The following is a 23,793-nucleotide window of genomic DNA, read 5'->3' as shown; positions in this document are numbered from 1 at the left end:
TCCTCCCTCCCTCCCTCCCTTTTTCTTTCTTTTTTCCTTCCTTCCTTCCTTCCTTCCTTCCTTCCTTCCTTCCTTCCTTCCTTCCTTCCTTCCTTCCTTCCTTCCTTCCTTCCTTCCTTCTCTTCCAGTAGACGTAGAGTTAACTTTTGAACACTTGGCTTAATTCACATAAATCAGGTCCGTTTATTGCCTTTCCCTGTAGCTTATCAGGAAGCTCAGGAGAGGAATGTCAGCGCTTGAGTTATTTGCCAAGCCTGGAAATCAATCGAAGTGCTTAAATTTTCTTGCTGCGCTAGTAGAGGAAGAAAACAAACAAACAAGAAAGCAACAAGAAGTGTTTTGTGTTTGTCGGTTGGACGTTGTGCTGTGAACCCACAAAGTTCTCATGACACCATCCATTTCGCTGCTAATCTTTTGGGAGTAATTCTCAGGAAGAAAGACAAGAGACTATTCTGCAGATTCCTATGCATAAACTGAATGCAGCCATTTACTTAAGTAATCTTTTACAGACTGCAATTCCTTCCTCCACTTTGGCTGCAATGATGGTCTGGGCTTCCACCCAAAAGAAGTCCCTTGCTTCTTTATTCCCTCCACCATGCCAAAAATGAAACACCACCCACTTTCCCTGTCATTGATGGGCCTTTCCAGATATGAGGTTCCCATTTTAAAAAAAAATCTGAGTGATCTTCTATTGACCTCCTTCTCCATACTTGGTACATTCCCATCTGATGGGATCACTGGAGGATGAGTAAAAATATTCATTATTCTTAACATTCAGTTTGAAGGGGGAATTAGTACAACTCTTACCAATTTTACCTTGTTTTAAAAGAAAAAAAAAAGGAAATACTTACTATCTCACCATTTCTCAAAAAATATTGACGCCATATTTCACTGCAGAAGATTCTTAAAATGAATATAAAACTGATACCAGAAACTATTTTTTGGGCCTACTGGGCAAGGAACTTGAAAATAATCTGGAATTTTATTATTGTATATGCTGGCTGAAGCAAGAATTCTTTATGCACAAAAATAGAAAGATACAAGCCCCACAATGGAATAATGGATGGAAAAATTGGTGGAGCTTGCAGAGAGGGCCAAATTAACTGCTTTAATCAAAGAGTCAGTTTTGTTTCTATTTGGAAACCATTTCTAGACTTTGTGATCAAGACAGAAAAATTGAAGTCTGACTTTCAGAGTTGCTGATAAGTCTGTTATCATGTACAAGGGATGTGGTGGCTCAGTGGCTAAGATGCTGAGCTTGTGGACCAGAAAGGTCAGCAGTTCGGTGGTCGAATCCCTAGTGCCGTGTAACAGAGTGAGCTCTTGTCACTTGTCCCAGCTTCTGCCAACCTAGCAGTTAAAAACTATATACAAATGCAAGTATAAAAATAGGAACCACCTTTGGTGGGAAGGTAACAGCGTTCCGTACATTTCCAGTGTTTAGTCATGCCAGCCACACGACCACGGAGACATTTTCAGACAGTGCTGTCTCTTCGGCTTTGAAACGGAGATGAGCATCACCCCCTAGAGTCGGGAATGACTAGCACATATGTGCAAGGGGAATCTTACCTTTACCTGTTATCATAGAAATGGTAAGAGCAAAAAGTTGAAGCTGTATCTTTCTATCGTTATTCTACTATGCTGAAAAATGTTGGAATTTAATGCCTTTTGTTTCTTTCCTCCACCTCACACTTCTCCCTTCCATTTTCTTCTCCATTTCCCTACAATCTTTATTTTAATTTGTATTTTATAGGATTCAATTTAAAAAATGAAAAAAAAACCTCCTCAAGGTTCGAGGAAAGGAAAGTACAACCAGCCTTTCACTTCCATTGGCAATTTATTTATTTTAAAAATGTCTAGCTTGTCCAGAAGCTCAGGGTAAAAGGCCCTCCTACATCTTCATCAATGATTTAGATAAGGGAATAAATGGGGAACTCATCAAATTTGCAGATGACACCAAGATGGTAGGAATAGCCAATACTCCAGAAGATAGGCTAAAGATACAGAAGGATCTTGACAAACTTGAACTTGGGCACTATCTAATAAAATGAAATTCAATGGTGAAAAGAGTAAGGTTCTACATTTAGGCATCAAAAACTAAATGCACAGGTACAGTATAGGTGGTACCTTGCTCAACAGTAGTAACTGTGAAAGGGATCTTGGAGTCCTAGTGGACAACCATTTAAATATGAACCAGCAGTGTGCAGCAATTGCCAAAAAAGCCAACACAGTTCTAGGCTGCATAAACAGAGAGATAGAATCAAGATCACGTGAAGTGTTAATACCACTTTATAATGCCTTGGTAAGGCCACACTTGGAATACTGCATTCAGTTTTGGTCACCACAATGTAGAAAAGATGTAGAGACTCTAGAAAGAGTGCAGAGAAGACCAACAAAGATGATTAGGAGACTGGAGACTAAAACATACGAAGAATGGTTGCAGGAACTGGGTATGTCTAGTTTAATAGAAAGAAGGACTAGGGGAGACATGATATCAGTGTTCCAATATCTCAGGGGTTGCCACAAAGAAGAGGGAGTCAAACTATTTTCCAAGGCACCTGAGGGTAGAACAAGAAGCAATGGGTGGAAACTAATCAAGGAGAGAAGCAACTTAGAACTGAGGAGAAATTTCCTGACAATTAGAACAATTAATCAGTGGAACAGCTTGCCTCCAGAAGTTGTGAATGCCCCAACACTGGAAGTCTTTAAGAAGATGTTGGATAACCATTTGTCTGAAACGGTATAGGGTTTCCTGCCTGGGCAGGGGGTTGGACTAGAAGACCTCCAAGGTCCCTTCCAACTCTGCTATTGTATTGTATTGTATTATCACTAGTAAGGAAAGAGGATGGGTGTTCCTGCCACAAAGCAATAGAGAGACTGGCATGAAATGTGATGAGGGCAGCAGTCAAACAGCTTCTACTTGTGCTATGGAAAATATTAATTTGGTGCCACAACTCCTCCTCTGGCTGAGACCACACTTGGAATATTGTGTCCAGTTCTGGTCAACAGGATACCAAAAAGATGCTGAGGCATTAGAAAATGTAAAGAGGAGAGAACAAGATGATAAAGGGTCTGGAGCAGTGGTGAAATTCAAATTTTTTAGTACTGTTCTGTGCCCGTGGCTGGGGACCGATACTGCAAAATCCCCATTCCCTCCCCACTCCTGGAGGAAAGATACTGCAAAATTCTCGTTGCTACCCCACCCCGGGGCCAGCCAGAGATGGTATTTGCCAGTTCTTCCAAACTACTCAAACTTTCCGCTACTGGTTTTCCAGAATCTGTCAAAACCTGCTGAATTTCACCCCTGGGTAAACTGAACGAAGAATTGTTGGGAGAATTAGGCAGGTCTACTCTAACGAAGAGAAGGAAGCAAATTCTGGGCGTTGAAGTCCATTCATTTTAAAAAGTTTTCAGGTGAGAAACGCTACCATTCGGCATATTGCACCTTTTCGTATCAAAGCGGTAACCAAGCTGCCAAAAAGTAACAAAAACAGAAAATTAGACTGTATCACCCCACGGCTGTCCACGTCAAGAATCCCAACAACCCTCTTTTTTCCCATTTCTGCGCGTAATTCCACGGGATGGGGGGGGGGGCGCTGGAATAAGCAAAGCGGCCAGCGTTTAGAGTTCGGGCGACGGCTTCACGTCTTTACTGAGCATGTGCGCATATTTCACACATGCTCATTTGAGCGTGATGGATGATCCCTTCGCACCGGCTCTGTGAAGTGCAAAAATAAAATAAAATAAAATAAAATAAATGGGGGCGGGCGTGGGGCGAGAGGGGTGGGGGAGGGAGAAGAGGCTGAATGCTCCCCCGCCCGACCTCGCCGTAAGCCAATGGCTGAATCTCGCAGCTCCTTCTCCAGAAGCTCCGATTTCGCTTCGCTCAGGTCACCCTGTTGCCCCTCCCCGCCCACTCCCGCCTGGCGTATAAAAGCCCTAGCGATCTTCACGCGTGCCCTTTGCCTACTGCCCAGGGACCCAGGACCGAAGGGAGGAAGGAGCAGAAGAAGGTAGCGCCAATCGCTCCATCCGTGCGTTTGACCACCAACTTCATCGGAGGCGGGTTCCTCCTTCCCCAACTCTTTCCAAGTGAATTCCGTGGAATTTTTTCAAGTGCTCCTTCCTCTCCCCGCAGGGAACCTCCCCCCCCCCCCGAAACCATTTCCTTTCGGGAGTTTGGATGGCAGCGCCCCGGGCTTGGCATTAAAAGGGGGAGCAGGCGAAAGGATCCCCTTGAAGCGAACGAGCGAAGTCAAAGGGAGAGACGCAGCAGCTGATTTTGCTGGCTGGTTTACCGGAATGCTGAACATGGCGATGAGGACCGCTGGACCCCTCGCCCTCGCCTTGGGTTTAGTCATCCATCTCTTCCCTCCGGTCCAACCCGCTGAGCAGGAATCCTATCAGTCGCCCCTTCCTGCAGGTAACTAACCTTGTTCTAGTTCTAAGTTTAACGCGTGCCAGGCCTCCACTGATTGCGGTTTATATGCCTGTTATGGAGTATTCCTGCCCTGCCCTAGGGTCTTTCCACTATCAGACTGATTTATAAGAGGATAATTCATTTCAAGGAGGTGGAACTTCGTTTCTTTTCTAAAAAAAAAATATGCTTGCATCTGTTTGAACGAGATTAAATCCGACAGCCGATGAATGGATGAGGTGCTGATGTCCCTTTGAAAGGACAGAAGAGAGGGGATACCAGATCCTGCCAAAAATTGATTTTAAAAGGTGTTGCTTTTGTACATTTGCATGGAGTTTAATTTCTGGTTTTGGCAAAGAAGCAGTTTCAAAGTATTTACTTCTTGCATTCAAGAGACGAAAGTCTTGTGGCCATTCTCTTCCCTTATAATGATGATCTAGGGTTTCATCACTCCTATGTTTTCCCCTTTCTTCTTGCTTCCCCGTTTATGTAGAACCTAAATAATTGGCAAATGCTCACCTAGATGCAAACTGAACCAAGTGTTACTTGTTAAAGACTGTGGTTTCTAAACACATATATTCGGGATAAAGATGGTGGTAGTTAAAAAGAGATATTAATTAAAGCCCCTTTCCAATATTAACTGCAACTCACACCCTCCCTATCAGAAAGAAATATGTTCTGAAATTTTGAGGATTTTTTAAAAAATATACTTCTCTTTGTGTCTGGGAAGAAAGTGTAAAAGAAATGGAGATGTACAAATGCAATGTTCTTTTCTTCCATACAGTTTATTTAAAGAACCTCAGATTTTTAACTATGTTCTGTCAGGGAAAGATTTGTAGTTGTTTCTAAAACATCCTCAAAATTACAAGGGTGTCTTAGAAACAAAATTAAGTGAAGCAGAAGCCATTGTTCTTGAAAGAGGGAAGGTCCTAGGAGGCATTAAGTCCAGGGTCTTAACATGGAATAGCTGTGAGGGCATTTGTGGATTCCCATACATTGTTCATTGAGAATTATTTAAAAACCAGCAGCTAGATGGGGAGGGTAGGAGGGCTGTAACTTGTCAAATCCAATTTCAGAACCTAAGTAACAAAATTTAGAACTCCAGTTTCAAGCTAAGAGAGAATCTCCTTTCTTTTTCTTAGGCAAAAAAGGAAATGCTGCTTTCTTGGCATCATTTCATTTGGTAACAGACTTGGCCTGAGGAGCAAGGTTGGGGAAAATAATTTATTCAACTTAGTAACTGTATTTTTTTAATCCTCCTGTTCCCCAGCCAGTTTTCTCAAAGTGGGATAAATTTGTGCCGCAGTCTTGCCCATATTCTGTTTCTTGGACCTTATAAAGTGCTTGTTCTGAAAAGCTGGAAAGTAATAAGAAATTCAATCCCCAATGTGTAAAGCAGAAGAATAAAAACATGCATTAAACCTGTTCAAAGAAAAGCACTTAAGACTTTCATTCAACTGAGATAATGGATTTAAAACGTACATTTTGTTTGCCACATGTTTTTTGCTTGGACTTTGAGTTAAATCAGACTTTTTTCATACTCTTACTTGTATCTTGCCTTGGAACTCAATCATAATGTCTGATCTCCATATAATAATGCAAGAAACCTATACACACGCCCACACTTTAGGAAGATGAAAACCAATACAAACTAATGTAAGGATAAGTAAGGAAAAGAAAAGAAAGAAATCATCATGAGAGTTAAAAATGCAAGAGGAAAACAAATATAGTATCTTAACATTTGTTTTTACCTAAATTCTTTTAATTTGCCTATTAATATTTCAATTCCATTTAAAGAATCTTCCAGAACTAATACAAAGAGAATTTATTACTTTCTCCAGAGTCTTGGGGTACATTTTAAAGTAGCAAACAACTATTAAAGAGAATGCTTTTTTTTCATAATATACTTAAAATGTAAGTAAGTTCTTTATTTCATATAAAGAACATGTGCAGAACAGGAAACTACTTTAAGATTGAAGGCTGTAATGGACACATTTTCTTGACCATAAATTTTATAGGTGTTGATGACTTGCACTGAGAGATATTCATATTCCAACGTAGAGTCACCGAAGACAACAGAACTATCATCATGAAATATGCTGCTTTGAGTCTAGAATGTGACAATGTGTTTTACCCTCCTGTTGCAATCTGTGTGATGGTATTATTTTGACATATTTTTAATATTTTTTCCAAGCAGCCAGATATCATTTTAGATGCTTTGAGGACATTTTTTGTAGAACTATACCATTTTAACATTTCACTATCAGCTGTGTAAGAAGGGTGCATTTTATAATATTGGAAAGAGAGACTAATTCTGCCTTTTTGGCCCAGAGTTAGTTAATATTCTGATTCATGTTCTATTGCATTGCTCATTTTGTTGAGCTATTTGTATTACTCTTTTTTGTAGAGTAGGTAGTCTATAGACATTGTTATGCCTTATATGGCCAGGTTTCATGCTGTGGCTTGTTGAGCTTGTTCAATGGAAATTGGATTCATTTTGAGCTATTCATGTTATGTTTATTTAAATCTTCTTGACATGTTTTTTTTTCTACCAGTGTTTTTCTATTGGATGATCAATGATAAAAACCTGATTGTTGACTGACAGGTTGTTGACACAATGCAACACATTTTCCCAAAGCAATAGTGATTCCAAAAGGACAAGCTTACCGAGTGCCGAAGTGGGAGCAAGCGGGAAATCACTGGAAACCAGAAGAGCAGTTCCCTGGCGGGAATGTACGGGAGAGCCAGAAACCCTGAGCTGAGTTTCCAGCTTCTGGCATGCACATGGTCTTCCGGTTTCTGATGCGCATGCAAAGACTACCTTCCCAGCGCGCGCATGCATGCCAGGGAGCTGCTCTTCCTGTTTTGGTACTGCTGCATGTGTGAAAACATGTGCGCCAGAACCTGGAAGAGCAACGGGCAATGACTGGCATGCCCGGAGAGATGGCTCTGCTTGCCACTTCTGGCATACATGCCATAGGTTCGCCATTATGGTCCTAGATAGTGGACAGGCAAAGCACAACCAAAATATCAGGGTGGGTCTCTTTTTGTTTATTGGTTGGTTTGTGTTGTTGGTTGGTGAGTTAACAAAAGGTTAACTCACAAACTGCCCCATAGTGAAAAGATGGCAGACTACACTGAGTCACATGTAACAGTGGCTCTGTCTAGACTGGGGCAGACATGAAGAAAGGAGATCTACAATTGCTAGGAATGAAGTAAATTATGCAGGAATTATGAATGATAGCAGGAAAGAAGAAAAAGAAAACCCCTTGCATAGCTTAGATCTGGAGAGGAAAAAATACATTGAAAGAGGGAGTCCTCAGTGTTGGATTAAGTCCAACCATAAGGACATGCTGCTTGCCTAGAATACAAGAAGACATTCATTGGGCAGGATTTAAAAACATGCCTGAGGTATGATGTGTTTGCACATCACAGTTGAGTGTTTTGCTGGGTAGAATCATATTAGCCATAGAAAGACTTCACCATAGTACAAGCCTTCACTATGATCAAATGGTTGAAAACATTAAAATGATGTTTTCCTGGCAGTTCTGAAGCTCTCCTGTTCCAGTTAATATTTGGGGCAGCTGGGTTTTAATAATTTTATTAATGATGCAAATTGGGCACAAGAATGTCAAGGATTTTTAAGAAAGGATTTTCTATTTTTCTAATTTTGAAAGAGTTTTGTTGTGTTCTACTTTTGCTGTAGTTATCTTTTTGTGAGTCTGTTATTACCAAGTCATCTTTTTATGAGTTTCCTTTTTTAAGAATGATGGGGAATAATGAAAATCATTGCTGTTGATTTTCATCAATGCATGACCAGATTTCTGGAAAAATCTCATAAATAGATAAAAAGGGGAGGGGTTATAACCTTAGGGCTAATTGTTGTTCACTTATTTATTAAATCTTTCAGTCCTTCAGCTTCATCAGTTGAGTGAGAAAGGAAAAAACAAACAAATGAGAGGAGGAAGGAGCTGCCCTTCTGCTTTGAGTGGAAAAAGCTGAAAGGATCATGAATAGATAGGACAATGCCTCCTTCATGCAACTACTCTTTGTACCCACGAGTAATTATTAAATATAATATTTAATAATATAATAAATAATACTTCCTGTTAACTTGTTGATGTACTTGTAACCAACATTTAAATGCAATGCATGCTACATTTGCTAAAATGCACTGCCAGAAATAGAGCTTAGGAAGGACTTATATCCCAAATTTATTGGCTGCTCAAGTCCTGACACTAGTTATAGCTCAGGTTCCTGTCAAAACAAATTATTCTGCTGGATGGTTTTTTTAAGCCCTCCGTTCATCCTCAGAGTCAGAATAAATGAACTTGCATAGCACATGTTTCTCTTGTTTAAAAAATCCCCCCAAACTATAATAAACGTGGCTTGTATTAGGAAGAGATGTGTAGCATGAAGCAATTATTTGGGAACTTTAATAAAAATAGGGAAGTGTAGAGTAAAATAGTTTTAATATGCAATTTTGTCTTGTGACAAAGTGTAGAAGTGTTTTCTTCTACAAAATAATTTACAGTATTTTTCGGAATACAAGACACACCTTTCCCCCCCAAAAAAAGAGGGTGAATATCTGGGTGCATCTTACACACTGAATACAGCATTTTGACCTCCCAAAATCCCACTCCCTGGGAGGGAGGGAGAAGTGAGTAGAAAATGAGTGAAAAATGGACCTTTTTTGTGTGTCCCCCCCCCCCAAGAGCACTCTATAAGCCTCCTAAAGGCTATGCATGCCCTTTTATTGACAAAAAACGGGTCAATTTTCCTGAAAAATGGACTGTTTTGGGGAGATCTGCAGAGCGAAAAAACTTATTTTAATTTGCCTTTTCAAAATCTTGGTGCGTCTTATACCATGAAAAAACAGTACTTTAGACAAGTAAAATATGTGGCTAATAATAAACCCACAACTATATGCAGGCATATCACTAGGCTTATTTGCTTCATTAGATTTGTAAATGTTAATTTTTTGGTTTAGCAAGATTGTGTGGAATTTGAAATTTGATTTGTATTCTCATCTATAAAATGTTCATACCAGTTCTAGAAGTTTAGTATATCATGTAGTTTTATTAATATATAATAAAATACAATATATATTACTGGGCTGAAGTAGAGGAAGCGATACACAAAGGAAGAGTATCATGGAAGAGCTGTAGCTATGACTGCTCAAAAAGTCAACAAATTGGATCTGGAGAGTAATTTAAAATATTCTCTGGATTTTCATATTTGCCTGCTTCTATTTAAACAGCTGGCCTTGTAAAAAAAAGTGTTTAAGGACAAGAAACATTCTCTAAACTTTCCTCACTCTATATAACTGAAGCCAATTACTGTTTCCTAAATGCTGAGTCACTGAGTAATAATATATATATATATATATATATATATATATATATATATATATATATATATATATATATATATATATATGATTTTTACAACCCCTGGTAAGCCCCAATTATGGGAGGAAGCTAACTGCTTCCATCATCTGTCCTTCGGCTCGTCACAAGATTTACATAATGTAACAAAAAGGCAACAGTAAAAAATATTGGGTTTCTGTCTGGATGGTCTCTTGTGACGAGCCGAAGACAGAGAGTGGAAGTGTGACCTTCCTCCCATATTTGGGCATACCAGGGGTTGTGACTTTAAATATATACCTCTCACCCTGGCTGGCTGATAAGGAGTCGAGCTCTGTAGCTCAATGGTTAACACATCTGCCTAAGAGGCAATAGAGCACAGGTTCGATTCCCAGCATGGGTATGGCTAGCTGATGAGAGCTAAATAGCTTGAAATAGATCTATACTAGTCTCCCTTTATTTATTTATCAGCATAAATATAACATATATACATATATACATATATACATATATACATATATACATATATACATATATACATATATACATATATACATATATACATATATACATATATACATATATACATATATACATATATACATATATACATATATGTATATATATATATATATACATATATACATATACACACACACACACACACACACATATGTTATATTTATGCTGATAAATAAATAAAGGGAGACTACTATAGATCTATTTCAAGCTATTTAGCTCTCATCAGCTAGCCACACCCTTGTTTGGAATGGAACCTGTGCTCTATTGCCTCTCAGGCAGATGTGTTAACCATTGAGCCACAGAGCTCGACTCCTTATCAGCCAGCCAGGGTGAGAGGTATATATATTTAAAGTATATATATATATATATATTGTTGTATTTGTGCTGATAAATAAATAAAGGGAGACTAGTATAGATCTATTTCAAGCTATTTAGCTCTCATCAGCTAGCCACACCCTTGTTTGGAATGGAACCTGTGCTCTATTGCCTCTCAGGCAGATGTGTTAACCATTGAGCCACAGAGCTCGACTCCTTATCAGCCAGCCAGGGTGAGAGGTATATATATTTAAAGTATATATATATATTGTTGTATTTGTGCTGATAAATAAATAAAGTGAGACTAGTATAGATCTATTTCGAGCTATTTAGCTCTCATCAGCTAGCCATACCCTTACTGGGATTAGAACCTGTGCTGTATTGCATCTTAGGCAGATGTGTTAACCATTAAGCCACGGAGTTCTTCTCCTTATCAGCTGAGCCAGGGAGAAAGGTATATATTTAAAGTCACAACCCCTGGTATGCCCAAATATGGGAGGGAGTTCACTGCTTCCATTCTCTGTCCATTGGCTCGTCATAAGAGACCATCCAGACAGAAACCCAATATTTTTACCGTTGTCTTTGTTACATTTGTATTGTATTTATTTTATCTATCATCTATCTATCTATCTATCTATCTATCTATCTATCTATCTATCTATCTATCTATCTATCTATCTATCTATCTATTTATCAGCACAAATACAACACACACACACACACACACATACACACCAACCATTTAGGTATATAAAATACAGTATGCAGTGCAATGAGAAAATATAGTAAATGGGAAATTGTTGCCTTTTATCACTTATACATCAATATGCCATATGTTTGTTCAGTTCAATGAGTTGGTTGAAAACTCATCACAAGTTCTGAATTAACTATAAATCTTGAAAGATGATCAGAAAAATAAATTGGCTGTTTGTAGGCATATTCCATTGTAGGCACATTCCTTATTCTAAAAGAGTGTATGTAAATTTTTGCAAATAAGAATGTTTTTAAACTCTACCGTAATTTTGCTTTGATGGATTTCATTTTCTTATTTATATTTTTAAAATCAAAGAAACAACAATTAAGGAGGTTAGTAGTACTCTCATTGCCTGCCTCTGCTTTAGATGGATTTCTTTTCAAAATAAATTTTATTAAAAGTTTTGCAAGGAACATAAAAATTAACAAACTAGTATAAAGTGGACAAAAGGCAGGAAGAAAGAAAGGATTAAGGGAAGGAAGGAAGGTAAGAAGAAAAAAGAAGCTTCTGATTTTTGTTGTAGGAAATATAAATACCTGTTGTGGCCCAGCAGGAGCCGTTGGAGCTGCCACCAGACTCTGACAGTGAGGGGCCCTATGAGTTGGCTCTGGAGGATGTGGAGGACCCTGGGCAGGGTTCCGACTCCGAGCAGGGCACACAGAACCTGGTTGGCCACCAGGAGGCTCCTGAGCCTTGGACCAATGGGGAGGAGACAAGGGAGTGTGAGCCTGAGGTCAGCAATGAGTTGTTCCTGGATGCCTGGCACCGAAGACGTAATAGGCGTCAGGAACAGTTGCGCAGTTACAGGAGGTAATTGCACTCAGCTGATGGTCATTAGGCTCCTCTCCAGACTATAAAAGGATTACTTGTGCACACGCCCCTCTTGCGTAAGTCAACGCAGGAACGAATGTTGGAGAACATTTTTGTGAACTTGGCAGGCTGGATTGCTACCAGGACTTATCTGTGCTGGATTGCTGCCCAAGCTTGTTCATGCCAGTTTGCTGCCAAGGACATGTCTGTCTGTTAATAAATTGCATAAAGTATCTTTGGCTCAGAGTGTGCTTTAGTGTGGAACGAGGGGGGTCAGAACAAGTACCATTATCAAATTTTTTCTTTCCCTATGATTACAAAGAAGCTCACTTTTTTCTATTATCTTTTTTTTAACTAATTATAAAACCACAAGTCATAAGGCCCTTTTTTCCGTTTATGCAAAAAGTCTATAAGGAACTTCCAGTTAGTCATAAATGCAGATATTTTCTACTTTAGATGGATTTATTGGAAGAAATTTGGAACAGAAAATGGAACTATTTTTGACTAAGTGGCATTTTTGATAAAATCACTGGTGGTCTTTTCTTTCTAAGTAGTTCATTCTTCTCTGTACTGCAGGAAATTACAGTGCCATAAATATAAGAACTTGGACTGTCCATTGCCAATGAGCCTTATTACAGTGGTTATGAGAGAAAGGGATCCTCCCTCCCCAGTTCTTCACCTCACAGTTCTTGTGTTTGTTGGGAAACCTATGATACATAAATTTGGATCAAATCTGTTCCTCCTGCTCAATATTTTAATATGCTGGAAATAACCATGAAATACCTGACTACATATTTAGTTCTACATATTTCACATGGGGACAATGTTGCTACTCAGCAGAAAAAATGCACACCTTATTAATAGTGGAAATTTGTTTCTCATAGTTGATAGTAGCTTGATGAATGGATCAGGTCTTCCTCCATAGGCAACATTTCATTTCTCTGTTATTTTTGTGCTTTTTATGAATGTGGGTTTTGAAAGCACAAAGGGTTATGCAAACACATGCTTGCCTCTTGCACATATGGATTTATTCAGTTCAATTAGAGGGAGGATGCACATGCCTATTATGTGGACTCTAAATTGCCAGCTTCTAAGTAATTGCAGTGTTCATTTGAGAACTGGAGATTATTCATTTTTCTTTAACTACACACATTTACATGCCTGAGAGGGGAAAGGTCTGTCTCCTTTGACAAAGACACATTGACCTTCTGAGTTCAGCCGTTTATCTCAAAAGTTGGCCCGCACGGTTTTTCCTAATAGTAACTGGTCAGTGCCAACAACCTTGGTATTTTTTTCTTCCAATTACCTTGATATAGCACAAAGAATACTTATGTCAGTACTGGTATGTGCATAGGATTTGAGCCAGTTTTAAAAACCATGACTTGGATAAACTATAATCATTCGTGCAGATTTTTAAAATTTATTTTATAAACAGAGGCTTACTTTATAGAAGAGCCAGGCAATCATTTGATGCAGGTGGAGGAAGAAACAAAGGTGTGCGGAGAATGGACTGAATAGACCACGAACCTGGCCAGGATTATTTCACAGAGCAGATGTTACTGTGGAGAAGGCAGCATCGCTCATTCTCTAAACTGTGGCCAGTAGAGTAGGATCAAAGGAAGGGGAGGTTGGTTACCATATTTTTCGGAGTATAAGATGCACCAAAGTATAAGACGCAGCAAGGTTTTGAAGAAGAAAATAAAAAAAATGGTTTTTGCACTCTGCAAGCCTCTCAAAAGCGGCCTGTTTTTTTTCCAAAAAAGGGCATGCATGAATAGCCCTTAGGAGGCTCCTGGGGGTGAGGTGGGTAAAAACGAGCAAAAAATGGCCCATTTTTCACGAAAACGGGCATGTTTTTTGTCAAAAAAAGGCCATGGATAGCCTTTAGGAAGCTTATAGAGTGCTGATGGGGCCTGGAGGGCAAAAATCAAGCCGTTTTTCACTCATTTCTACCCTCCCCAGTCCCCAGGAGCTCTCTGAAAGCCTTCTAAAAGCTAAGCACGGCCATTTTGGTAAAGGGGGCGGAGTTTCAGGAGGCACAAAATGCTGTATTCAGTGTATAAGATGCACCCAGATTTTCAGCCTCTTTTTAAAGGGAAAAAGGTGCATCTTATACTACGAAAAATATGATAGATATATTTTTTTAAGGACCTCTTCAAAACAAATTTGACTTTTGGAATTTTCATGGACATTGCCATGGGCTGGAAGATAGAGGAAGATAGAGGAAGAGCTTCAGATGAGATAATGGTCAGTAAGAGATGTCTCAGCCCACTGGGCTGAGTCATCTCTTACTGACCATTATGCTAAAGAATCTCAGATGTTAAAGAGTCTCAGAAGAGACCTTCCCTAGTTTATTGGAAGTCAAAGAAAAGGGTGGGGAGAAGTGCTTCCAGACTTGCAAGATTATTTTACTGTAAACCTTGCAATCAATGTAGTAGTGTGCATGCTTTAGCTTTCTCTCTGGAGTTTCTCAAAGAGCTGACAGACATGTTCATACAGTTTTTTAGCAAAAGCAAAATGGTTAAGTGACCTAAATTGTTTAGAATTTTATACCCTAATATTAGTACCTTTAATATGGCTCTGTAACTGATTGTCAGTCAGTGTAGATGTTTTAGCTCGTTTTATCACTACGTTTTTCAAAAGTTGTAATTTCTGTCCCAGGGGACAAACCCAGAAAGAATGGGATAAGAAGTGGTGGAAAACAAATGTTAATTTTAGGTTAATTTTTGAATTATGGCTTGCATGCTGAGAAAACCGGATTAGTGTTGAAGTGCATTTAACGTTGGTAATCATTCCTATTGTATCTTATAATATTTCCTAAAATCTAACTTCATTATCTCTTTAGTGTCCACAGATTGAATAAGATCTGCAGAAGTAGTTATTTTTCAGCATTAGGATTATCCAATGTAAATGCATTGTGTTATGGAAACCATCCCAGAACAACAGCTTTTAGATCTAAATCCATACCCCTGGCAACTGAAAATCCTCTGTACATATTGGACAAATTGCTGGGCTTTGTGCATGCCTCTCTCATTCAGATTTCTTTAAGCCCAGTTTACAAAAAATGTTCCTTCCTTTCAAAATAGCTTGGTTGTGTGTAACCACAGTGCCTGGATGACATGTCATTTGGTATAGTGGGCAGGCGGGCTGGGAATGGAGAAACGTGTAAACCCCTTTACTCTTTGTGAACTGGCTAGGCACTGGAAATACAGTTGAATATTATATTAATACAGCAATTTGTACTCAAATGAGCAAGTAGTTTATCAGTATATGTTTCAGGAAATCTTTTAAAACATTTAATTTCAGTTTAAAACCCACATATTTAACGTAAGTAAAATGTTTCATGCCTTAGAGCCATGATGCGAATCTATGGTACGCATGCTGGAAAGGGCACATGGAAACATGTCGCCTGGCACCTGTGGCGTCGCCCATTCTTCTTCCAGGTTTTTTTCTGGGTTTCTGATCAAGTGGCCTCCATGCATGTGGCAGTGCTGGAAACTGGAAGAGCTGGTCTTCTGTTTTCCAGCGTGAGCATGTGCACCGGCCAGCTGACAGTAACCAGAAGACTAGCTGTCTGGCATGCATGCGTGTGCTGGAAACTGGAAGTTTATTTTCCGGCGCACTGATGCCCCCTGGGCAGCTCCTCTTTTGGGTTACGATCCAGATGAGCGTGCAAAGCACATGCATGTATGCTCCCTTTTCGGCACTCGGTGCCAAAAAGGTTCATCATCACTCCTTAGAGCATTAGAATTATTTGGTTGGATCTGGACAAGATCCATCTTAAGTGAGCCTATTGGCGCTGCCAGAGGCCATTCAGACGCATCAGGTATATTTACAAGCAGGAAATGACTTTTCCATCTTTTTCCTGCAGTTGGTACTTGAAGTTATATTATCCTCAACCTGATGACCTCTTTTACTTCAGTCCTGCATTTTTTCCTGTGAAAGATAAAAATGCATGAAAAGTGATGGTGTTAACATTTATAAATTAGGTAAAGGATGCAGAGCTCTCTCTCTCTCTGTCTCTCTCTCTCTCTGTCTCTCTCTCTCTCTCTTTTGAAGAAGTCAACTTTTGGCTCAAAGTAGGTCTTCAAGTTGGTGAAATAATTTATAATCAACTTGCTTGAACTATAAAAACAATCCTTAGGTCTAAAGAGATTTAAAAAGAAAGCATACAAATTCCACATGTAAACTACACTAAATTAAGATTTGTAATGCAATGCAGTCCTATAACTTGTATTTTCAAAGTGTCCATTAAGTTTCTATTTAATCCCACATGTTTGGAAAATAAAATAACTGGAAAATAAAATGAAATGAATTATTGAAAAAGACAGTGACAGAACTGAAATCTTGAATGGATTACAGAACTGCATTTTAGGATGTTAAAAAAAGTTCTATATAAGGTTATAGATTAAATGTAACATAAATCTGATGAAGACTGCAATTATTGTCAGAAGAATGTTAATTTCTTGTAGGCAATCATTTTTCTTGCCCAAACATAGCAGCACAGCATTTGATTTTCATTATGGAAAATGTGGTCTTTTTAAATCGCTACATGAGTAACATGACTTCCAGAGAAGAAATGGTGAACTGAAATAAAGCCAAAAACTGGAGCAAAATGAATTGCTGGTGAGAAGACCAGCTCTTCCTGATTCCTCTTGGAACCAACTAATACAGATTGCCCACAAATGCTCCAGACGATTGCTCTTCACAAGAAAAACCAGGATGAGAATTTGAATGTTGGACACGAAAGGGAACCAGAATAAGCTAAAAGCTAGGGAACACTTACCTTAGTTTAATCTACTGGTACAGAAAGAAGCAAAATATTTTAACATTCTCATAATGAAGAATATGTTTGAACAATGAACCCAGAAGTTAATTTGAAAAGTGTCTGCCTCTTGTAGATGGAACTGCATTTCAAATAAGTTATGGAAGAGGAACAAGTCTGTTTCTGACAAGATTGATTTAAAAATGACATGCTACAAGAATAAGGTGATCAGATTTTCAGATTGGTAAAGAGGGACACCTTTGACCGGGGGGGGGGGGGGGGGCTTGATTAAAAATTTTATAAGGAGCAACAAAATTTTTCACACAACACAAAAATAGTAGTGTAATATTTTTTTATTTCAACATAACTACAATTTACAAATATAAATTGTAACTGTTGCCAAACATCAAAATTTTGATCACATGACCATGAGGATGCTGCAATGGTCACTAAGTGTGAAAATGGTCGCTAAGTGTGAAAAATGGTCATCAGTCACTTTTTTCAATGCTATTGTAACTTTGGTCACTAAATGAACTGTTTGAAAGCTAAGGCTATTTCAAAGTATTGTGCATAGAATTTTTAAAAATGGCTTATTTCAATTTATTTTGGATAGAATCTTTTTTTAAATAGTCTAAGACAATTTAAAAAAGAATCAACACAGAATAAAACTATTTTAAAAAATCCTATGCACAATAAATAAAATATTATTTTAAAATACATTAAAAAAATAAGAGAAAAAAACCTGGCTCACTTACCAGCAGGCAGGCACTCCAAGTTAATCCAGAATGATGTAGATGTTAATACAAAGAATTGAGCAAATTAAAATGGTGAAATTAGTCCCAGGGAAATATTTTTCAAAGAAACCTTGCCACAATTTTTCTCACACGAGCCGACCTCCAATCTCTGTGCCCCTCCCCTCTGGGAAATCCAGGAAGGAACAGTCACTACTTCTGTAGCCAAAGTATTTCCTGGAGCTCTATGGTACTGGGTCATCTTTTCTTATAAAAGGAAGTAAAAGGGGTGGGGGGTTCCATTTTCTTGCTTTAATGTTTTAATATCTTCAGTGAAAGTACTGAGACATAGAGAGAGGTTAGACAGAGTGTCTTTTGTCTTGCCCCGGTTAGGATTTCTTAAACAAATCCACTGCGCTTTCAACATGAAGCCAGAAAATCGGGACTTTTTAAAAACGCCACAGGACACGGGACAAATTGTTAGAAATCGTGACTGTCCCGCCAAAATCGGGACGTCTGGTCACCTTATACAAGAATGATATGGAAAAAGATGCTAAACTGGAATTATCAAAGAAACTGATGCTCTCACATTTTGTGAAATTAGCCATATTTTATTTTTATTTTTTAAAATAATTTTATTGAATGTTTTAATCTTTAAAAACCGTAAAGAAGACACAACAAGGAAAAAAACACAAAATAAAACAAAAAAAGAACATACATAACAATATACAGTAATTTTACAGCTTTCAATATCAGCTTTCCTGCTTAGCTTTTATAATTCTCCCTTCTGCATTGCCTTCCTATCACTATAACCTTGTCCTATAATGTAGCAAACTTAATATTAACACTTATAATAATATTCATTATTTGTATCTCCCTATATTTGTATTCTCTATTTTCTGTTTTGGCTTCTGATTTCTAGCCACTTGTAAATTTTATTCCATATTTTATAGAAGTCTGATTCTTCTCTTTCTTTTAGTTCTATTGTCATTTTATCCATTTCTGCGCATTCAAGTATTTTCCTGATTGTAGTTTCATCTGAGGGTGTATTAATTTTTTTCCAGTTTTGTGCAATAGCAATCCTGGGAAATTAGCCATATTTTAGCTTACATTTGTACTAATAGGATTTGAATGGGGATTTGGCAACTCTGACCCTCCAGATATTTCTGAATTTCAATTTCCAACAACTTCAATATGAATAATTGTGAAAAAAGCTAAGGGTATAGGTTAAACTGACCAGATTTTCAGATTGGAAAAGAGGGACGCCTTTGACCGGGGGGGGGGGGGGGGGCTTGATTAAAAAAAAATTTTTTTGTCAAAAGGTCACCCCAGGACACTGAAACCAGCATAAATACGAATCTGTTGCCAAACAAAATTTTGATCACGTGACCATGAGGATGCTGCAACGGTCGCTAAGTGTGAAAAATGGTCGCAACGGTCGCTAAGTGTGAAAAATGATCATCAGTCACTTTTTTCAATGCCATTGTAACTTTGGTCACTAAATGTTTTTCCCCTCCCCGAGACTCCTCACTTCTTCCTTCATTCCTCTTGCTTATCTACCTTCACCTTATCCGTCTTCTGCTCTTTCCCTCCCTTCCTTTCTCCTTTCATCCTCTCTTCTTTCCTCACTCACTCCCTTCCTCCTTTTCTCTTCCTTCCTCCTTCCATTCTTTCAGCTTCATTTCTTTTGCCTATCTACCTTCTCTGTCTTTCTGCTCTTTCCATTTCTCTCTTCCTCTTCGCTTCTGTTCCTTCCTCCTTCCCTCCTTTCCTATTTCTTCCTTCTTCCTTCCTTCTGCCTATCTACCTTCACCTTCTCTGTCTTTCTGCTCTTTCCCTGTCTTCCCCTTTCCTCCCTCCCTTCTTTCCTTTCTAGTTCCATCTTTTCTTCTTTCCTCTCTCCCTCCCTTTTTCTTTTTTCCTTCCTTCCTCTTTCCTCTTGCCTATCAACTTCATCCTCTTTGTCTTTCTGCTCTTTCCCTCTTTTCCCCTTTTCTTCCTACCTCCTTCCCACTTTTCTCCCTCCCTTCTTCTTTTTCTTCTTTTTTTCTTCCATCTTCCTCCTTCTCCTCCCATTCTTTCTCCTTCCATCCATCTTTTCTCCTTCCATCTTCTCCCCCCTCCCTTCTTCTTTTTCCTTCCCCCCTCCCTCCTTCCTTCCTCTCCTTCCCTTTCTCGCACACAGGAAGGGGAGGGGAGGCTTTCTAGTCGCTTTCACAGCATAATTTCTTTATCTAACTTTTAAAAAACAGTGTGCAAATCAAACTTGAGATTTTCGTAACCTGCGAAGCACCAAGTTATTATCTTCTGTTGTTACAAATTCGCAGCTACTCCATTCTTTCCGATAGGGAACTGCATTTCCCAAGATGCCTCAGGTCCTCAAAGCGCTGAACGTGGTTTTGCAATTGACTCCAGTGAGGCCCGGTAGCCGCCGGCTGGGGTGGCTGTCAAGGTGCTGACAGCGGAGCAGACGCGCCGTTTGTTACTGCTTCCAGCAATCGAGACGGACGAGGGAAGCGGCGGTGGCGGGAAGCAACCAAGCCTTGCAGACTCACTTCCCACCGCAGCACAGGGGCCGCACAGGCGTGGTTGCTTCCCATCCGGAGGTGGCGGCAAGAGCAGTGCGTTGTTGTTGTTGGGGCCAGCCTGCTTGTCCATGGCTGGAGCCGGGCAGCGACTGTAAGGACTGCTCGGGCGAGGTGCGGAGGAAGAACGGAAGGTCCCTAACGCCCGCGATGATGGCTCCAGCCATGGACGAGCAGGCTGGCCCCAACAACAACAACGCACTGCTCTTGCCGCCACCTCCGGATGGGGTAGATTGACGGGGTATTTTAGAATTCAATCAGCGCAATAACAACTAAACAGGCAGGCATGCCAAGTGGCACAGGACAGGCAAGAATTTACCAGGGGCTTTTTAATTAGGGGTGGAGGGAGATGGACCTCAATTCAGGACCGCGTGAGGGAGTCCTGTTTTTTCAAGCAAGAATTCTCAAAGAGCAGTTGCTGCCGCGAACGAAAAGCAGTTTTTAACCCCAAGCGCGATGCCACGAATGTCACTATTTCCATCCAAGCCGCCACCACAATCCTTGGAAGCCGGCAAGAAAGCGGAAGCAAGAAGAAAAAAATAAATAAATAACCACCCTCCCAAGCAGCCGGAGCTTGCAAATGGCGACGTTGCAATGAGGGTCGTACTCCTGACCCTCTAAAACTCTCGGGAAACTCCTTCGCAGCCACAGGGGGGGGGATCACAGGAGCAGCCCCACTGGCGGGAGAACGATGGGACGGCTGCGAAAAGGCACAAGGGGGGGGGGAGATTGACAGCAAGGGTCCGTCCCGCCGCTCGCCTTAAAGTTCTCGCCTAGCCGAACTCTGGGGTTGCAGCCGCTGCTCGCCATTCCCTCAACTCAGAGTACGGAGCGCGCGCAAAACCCTGCCAGGCGGGACTCCCCGCAAACCTCTCGCATATTCCCCCCCCGCTTGCTCCGTCTTACCAGATTTCTCCGTCTTACGGGACATCCACCTCTTCCACTCCGGCGTTCTGCCGGCTGGTGAGCGCTCCCATGCTTCAGGCACGGCGGCAGAGGGTATCCGGGGTTGCAGAGGGGGGGGCAGAGAGGAGGGGGGTGCGTGCGTGCTAAGTGGACTCCAGCCAATCAGTGAGCTGGCTGGGATGGAAAACTTTAAGCACGCCGCGTTTTCCATCCCAGCCAGCTCACTGATTGGCTGGAGTCCAGGCCAATCCAGTCAGTGAGCGGCAGGCTGGGCTGGCTTAAATTTGTAGGTAGGTAGGATAGAGAACAGAACGATGAGCCAGCCCAGCAAGCTAGCAGCTGATGGGCGGGAGCTGCGAGCACCAAAAAAAGTGTGCCTTTTAAAAAGGTGGGCGGGACGCGGGAAAATGCATTCAAAAGCGGGGGTGTCCCGCCAAAAGCGGGACGTCTGGTCACCTTAGTATAGGTATCTCTCTTTGGGATGACTAGCAGTGTTAAAACATACTGTTCCTTAACTCATGCCTAATTTATACATACAATATAACCTTGTCTTGTTAAAAAATGTAAAATAATCCATACTTATTGTAAATGGACTTTATACTAGTCCAAAGAGCAATTAAAGTAAATGGTATGTTGTGTTTGGAGTATTTTGTGGAGATAGTGGGGATGTAGGTGGAAGGAGTACTTAATCAAACTATTACTTGTCATAAAATGGCCATCTACTAGAATTCTGAATGCTTCATATATTTAATATTAGTTCTGTACAAACTAGATTTTGGTTCATCATTGTCTTAAGTAGTATAAAGTATATTGCTTTTCAAGACTATGGCCTCAGAGGTTTGCTGACCAAGTTATATGCAAGGCAATAGAATTTTATCCAAATGATTACATTTTAAATTCATGTTCAAATTGATTCTTTGTTGCTTCTGAACGCATAGTAAGAGTTAATAAATCGTAATATATAATACCCGTCTTGTCACTCAGAGAGGTTTGCTTCACAAATTGCAAAAGCTGAAGTTTGTTTAATCTTAACTTGGTAAACAAATTACAGTAGCCCGGGTCACACATGGTTCTCAACAAAACCAAGCAACCACATTAATGCTTGATGCAACATGTGATTAAATTAATTTCATATAGAAGAATGCTGTTTGTTTATTTAGCAATTTCTTTTGTTGCCTCTCAAAATACAAATTTTGCAAGTTGACTCATACAAATAATAGACATTAAATTAACCCTTACTTTTCACACACTGAAAAATAAAAACTTAAAATGCAGTCATACAGAAAAAAATGCATTGTTTTAAAAAAAGTTGAAATATAATATCTTATCAATAATGTCAGAAAAAGAAATTTAAACTGACATAACTTTTAGCTTCAGCAGTCCTGATGAATAAGTCAGGTGTTCGTGGCTAAATTTAACACATGGTCAGGTATTCTTTTTCTGCCTTATTGCTTATAATTCTAAAAATCCATAGCATGGTCAAAATGTTTGAAGTTCTTTTGTAGAGTTGTGTGTGCTTTGAAATCTCAAAAGCATCTCTTTAAAGCAACCATGTCTTTTTTTTGCATGTCCGTATAACTGAAAAAAAATCAATGCTTCAGTCATTTGATTCCTTAAAGACAACCTTTTCTGTTTTTTCAGATTTGAGTAGAAACAAGAGAAAAGATATGGCTGCTTTAAAAAGCAGCATGTCTATTTCAGTGCACTTTTGAATTACCTTTGACATATAAGTAGACTTTACTTTATTTATCTTTAAAGTTTTTATCCTGATTTTATCACTTTATATGTAGTTGAAAGGGACAAATGTAGTACCTAATATTCCTTGCTCCTGCTATTTTTCCTACAACAACTCATTCGGGTGGGCTCAGCTGAGAGTGAACTATAAGGAATAAAATTAAAAAAATATTATATTAATTTATAAGTTTCCCTATGTGTGATACCACACAGGTAAACTTATAAATTAATATTTATAAGTTTGTAAACAATTAGATGTTTTTGCTATCAGGTTTTTAGAGCAAAGGAGTGTTCCCATAGTTGCAGAAAACAGATCTCTTACTTGTATCTCACACTTAGACTCCATTGGTTCTTAATTCCTGAGACAAAATATTTGGAAAACTGTTGGTAAGATAAAACGGAAGTAAGCAAGTTTTTAAGATGCAAGAGGATGATGATGATTAAACTGGAATATGATGTAAAATCAAATCTTAAGACCAGGAATTTGTTTAGAATACCAGAAATTAATTGAGCTTGCAATTCCTCTACAAAAGTCGTATATACAGTATATCAAAGTTTCATAATTTCCAATGTTATTCAAAATGGAATAAAAGCAATTTTGTTGCTACTGAGATATTTTATTTGTATTACTTAGTCATAGGCAATCTCATTTTCTAGAATACTATGTTTCTACTTTTTTCTTTCACAGCTTCATAATTCTTGCTTCTACAAACAAAGAAGATAAAATAGTAGCTTCATCATTGCATTGTTCTATAGTTCACAAGGGAATTTGTTAATGTTAATACAGCAACTTTCAGTTTACTAGTATTTTTAAAAAAAATACTAACGACAACCATAATTAATTCCATACCTAAAATATATTTTCCCCATTCTGAAAAATAACTACTG

General features: G+C 39.2%; 1 protein-coding gene across 2 annotated transcripts in view; it reads left to right on the top strand.

Moving 5' to 3' along the window:
• The first annotated feature begins 3,958 nt into the window (after positions 1-3,958).
• Positions 3,959-23,793, top strand: part of PLOD2 (procollagen-lysine,2-oxoglutarate 5-dioxygenase 2) — a 70,158-nt gene continuing 50,323 nt past the window's right edge. For both annotated transcript variants that reach the window (XM_032225856.1, XM_032225855.1), the window contains exon 1: positions 3,959-4,423. In XM_032225856.1, the coding sequence (XP_032081747.1) occupies positions 4,303-4,423 (121 nt within the window). In that variant the 5' untranslated portion in view covers positions 3,959-4,302. The remainder of the gene's footprint in view (positions 4,424-23,793) is intronic.

Source organism: Thamnophis elegans, chromosome 10 (genome assembly GCF_009769535.1).
Source record: "Thamnophis elegans isolate rThaEle1 chromosome 10, rThaEle1.pri, whole genome shotgun sequence".
Classification (NCBI taxonomy): domain Eukaryota; kingdom Metazoa; phylum Chordata; class Lepidosauria; order Squamata; family Colubridae; genus Thamnophis; species Thamnophis elegans.
This window is presented reverse-complemented; position numbering and strand designations above follow the sequence as displayed.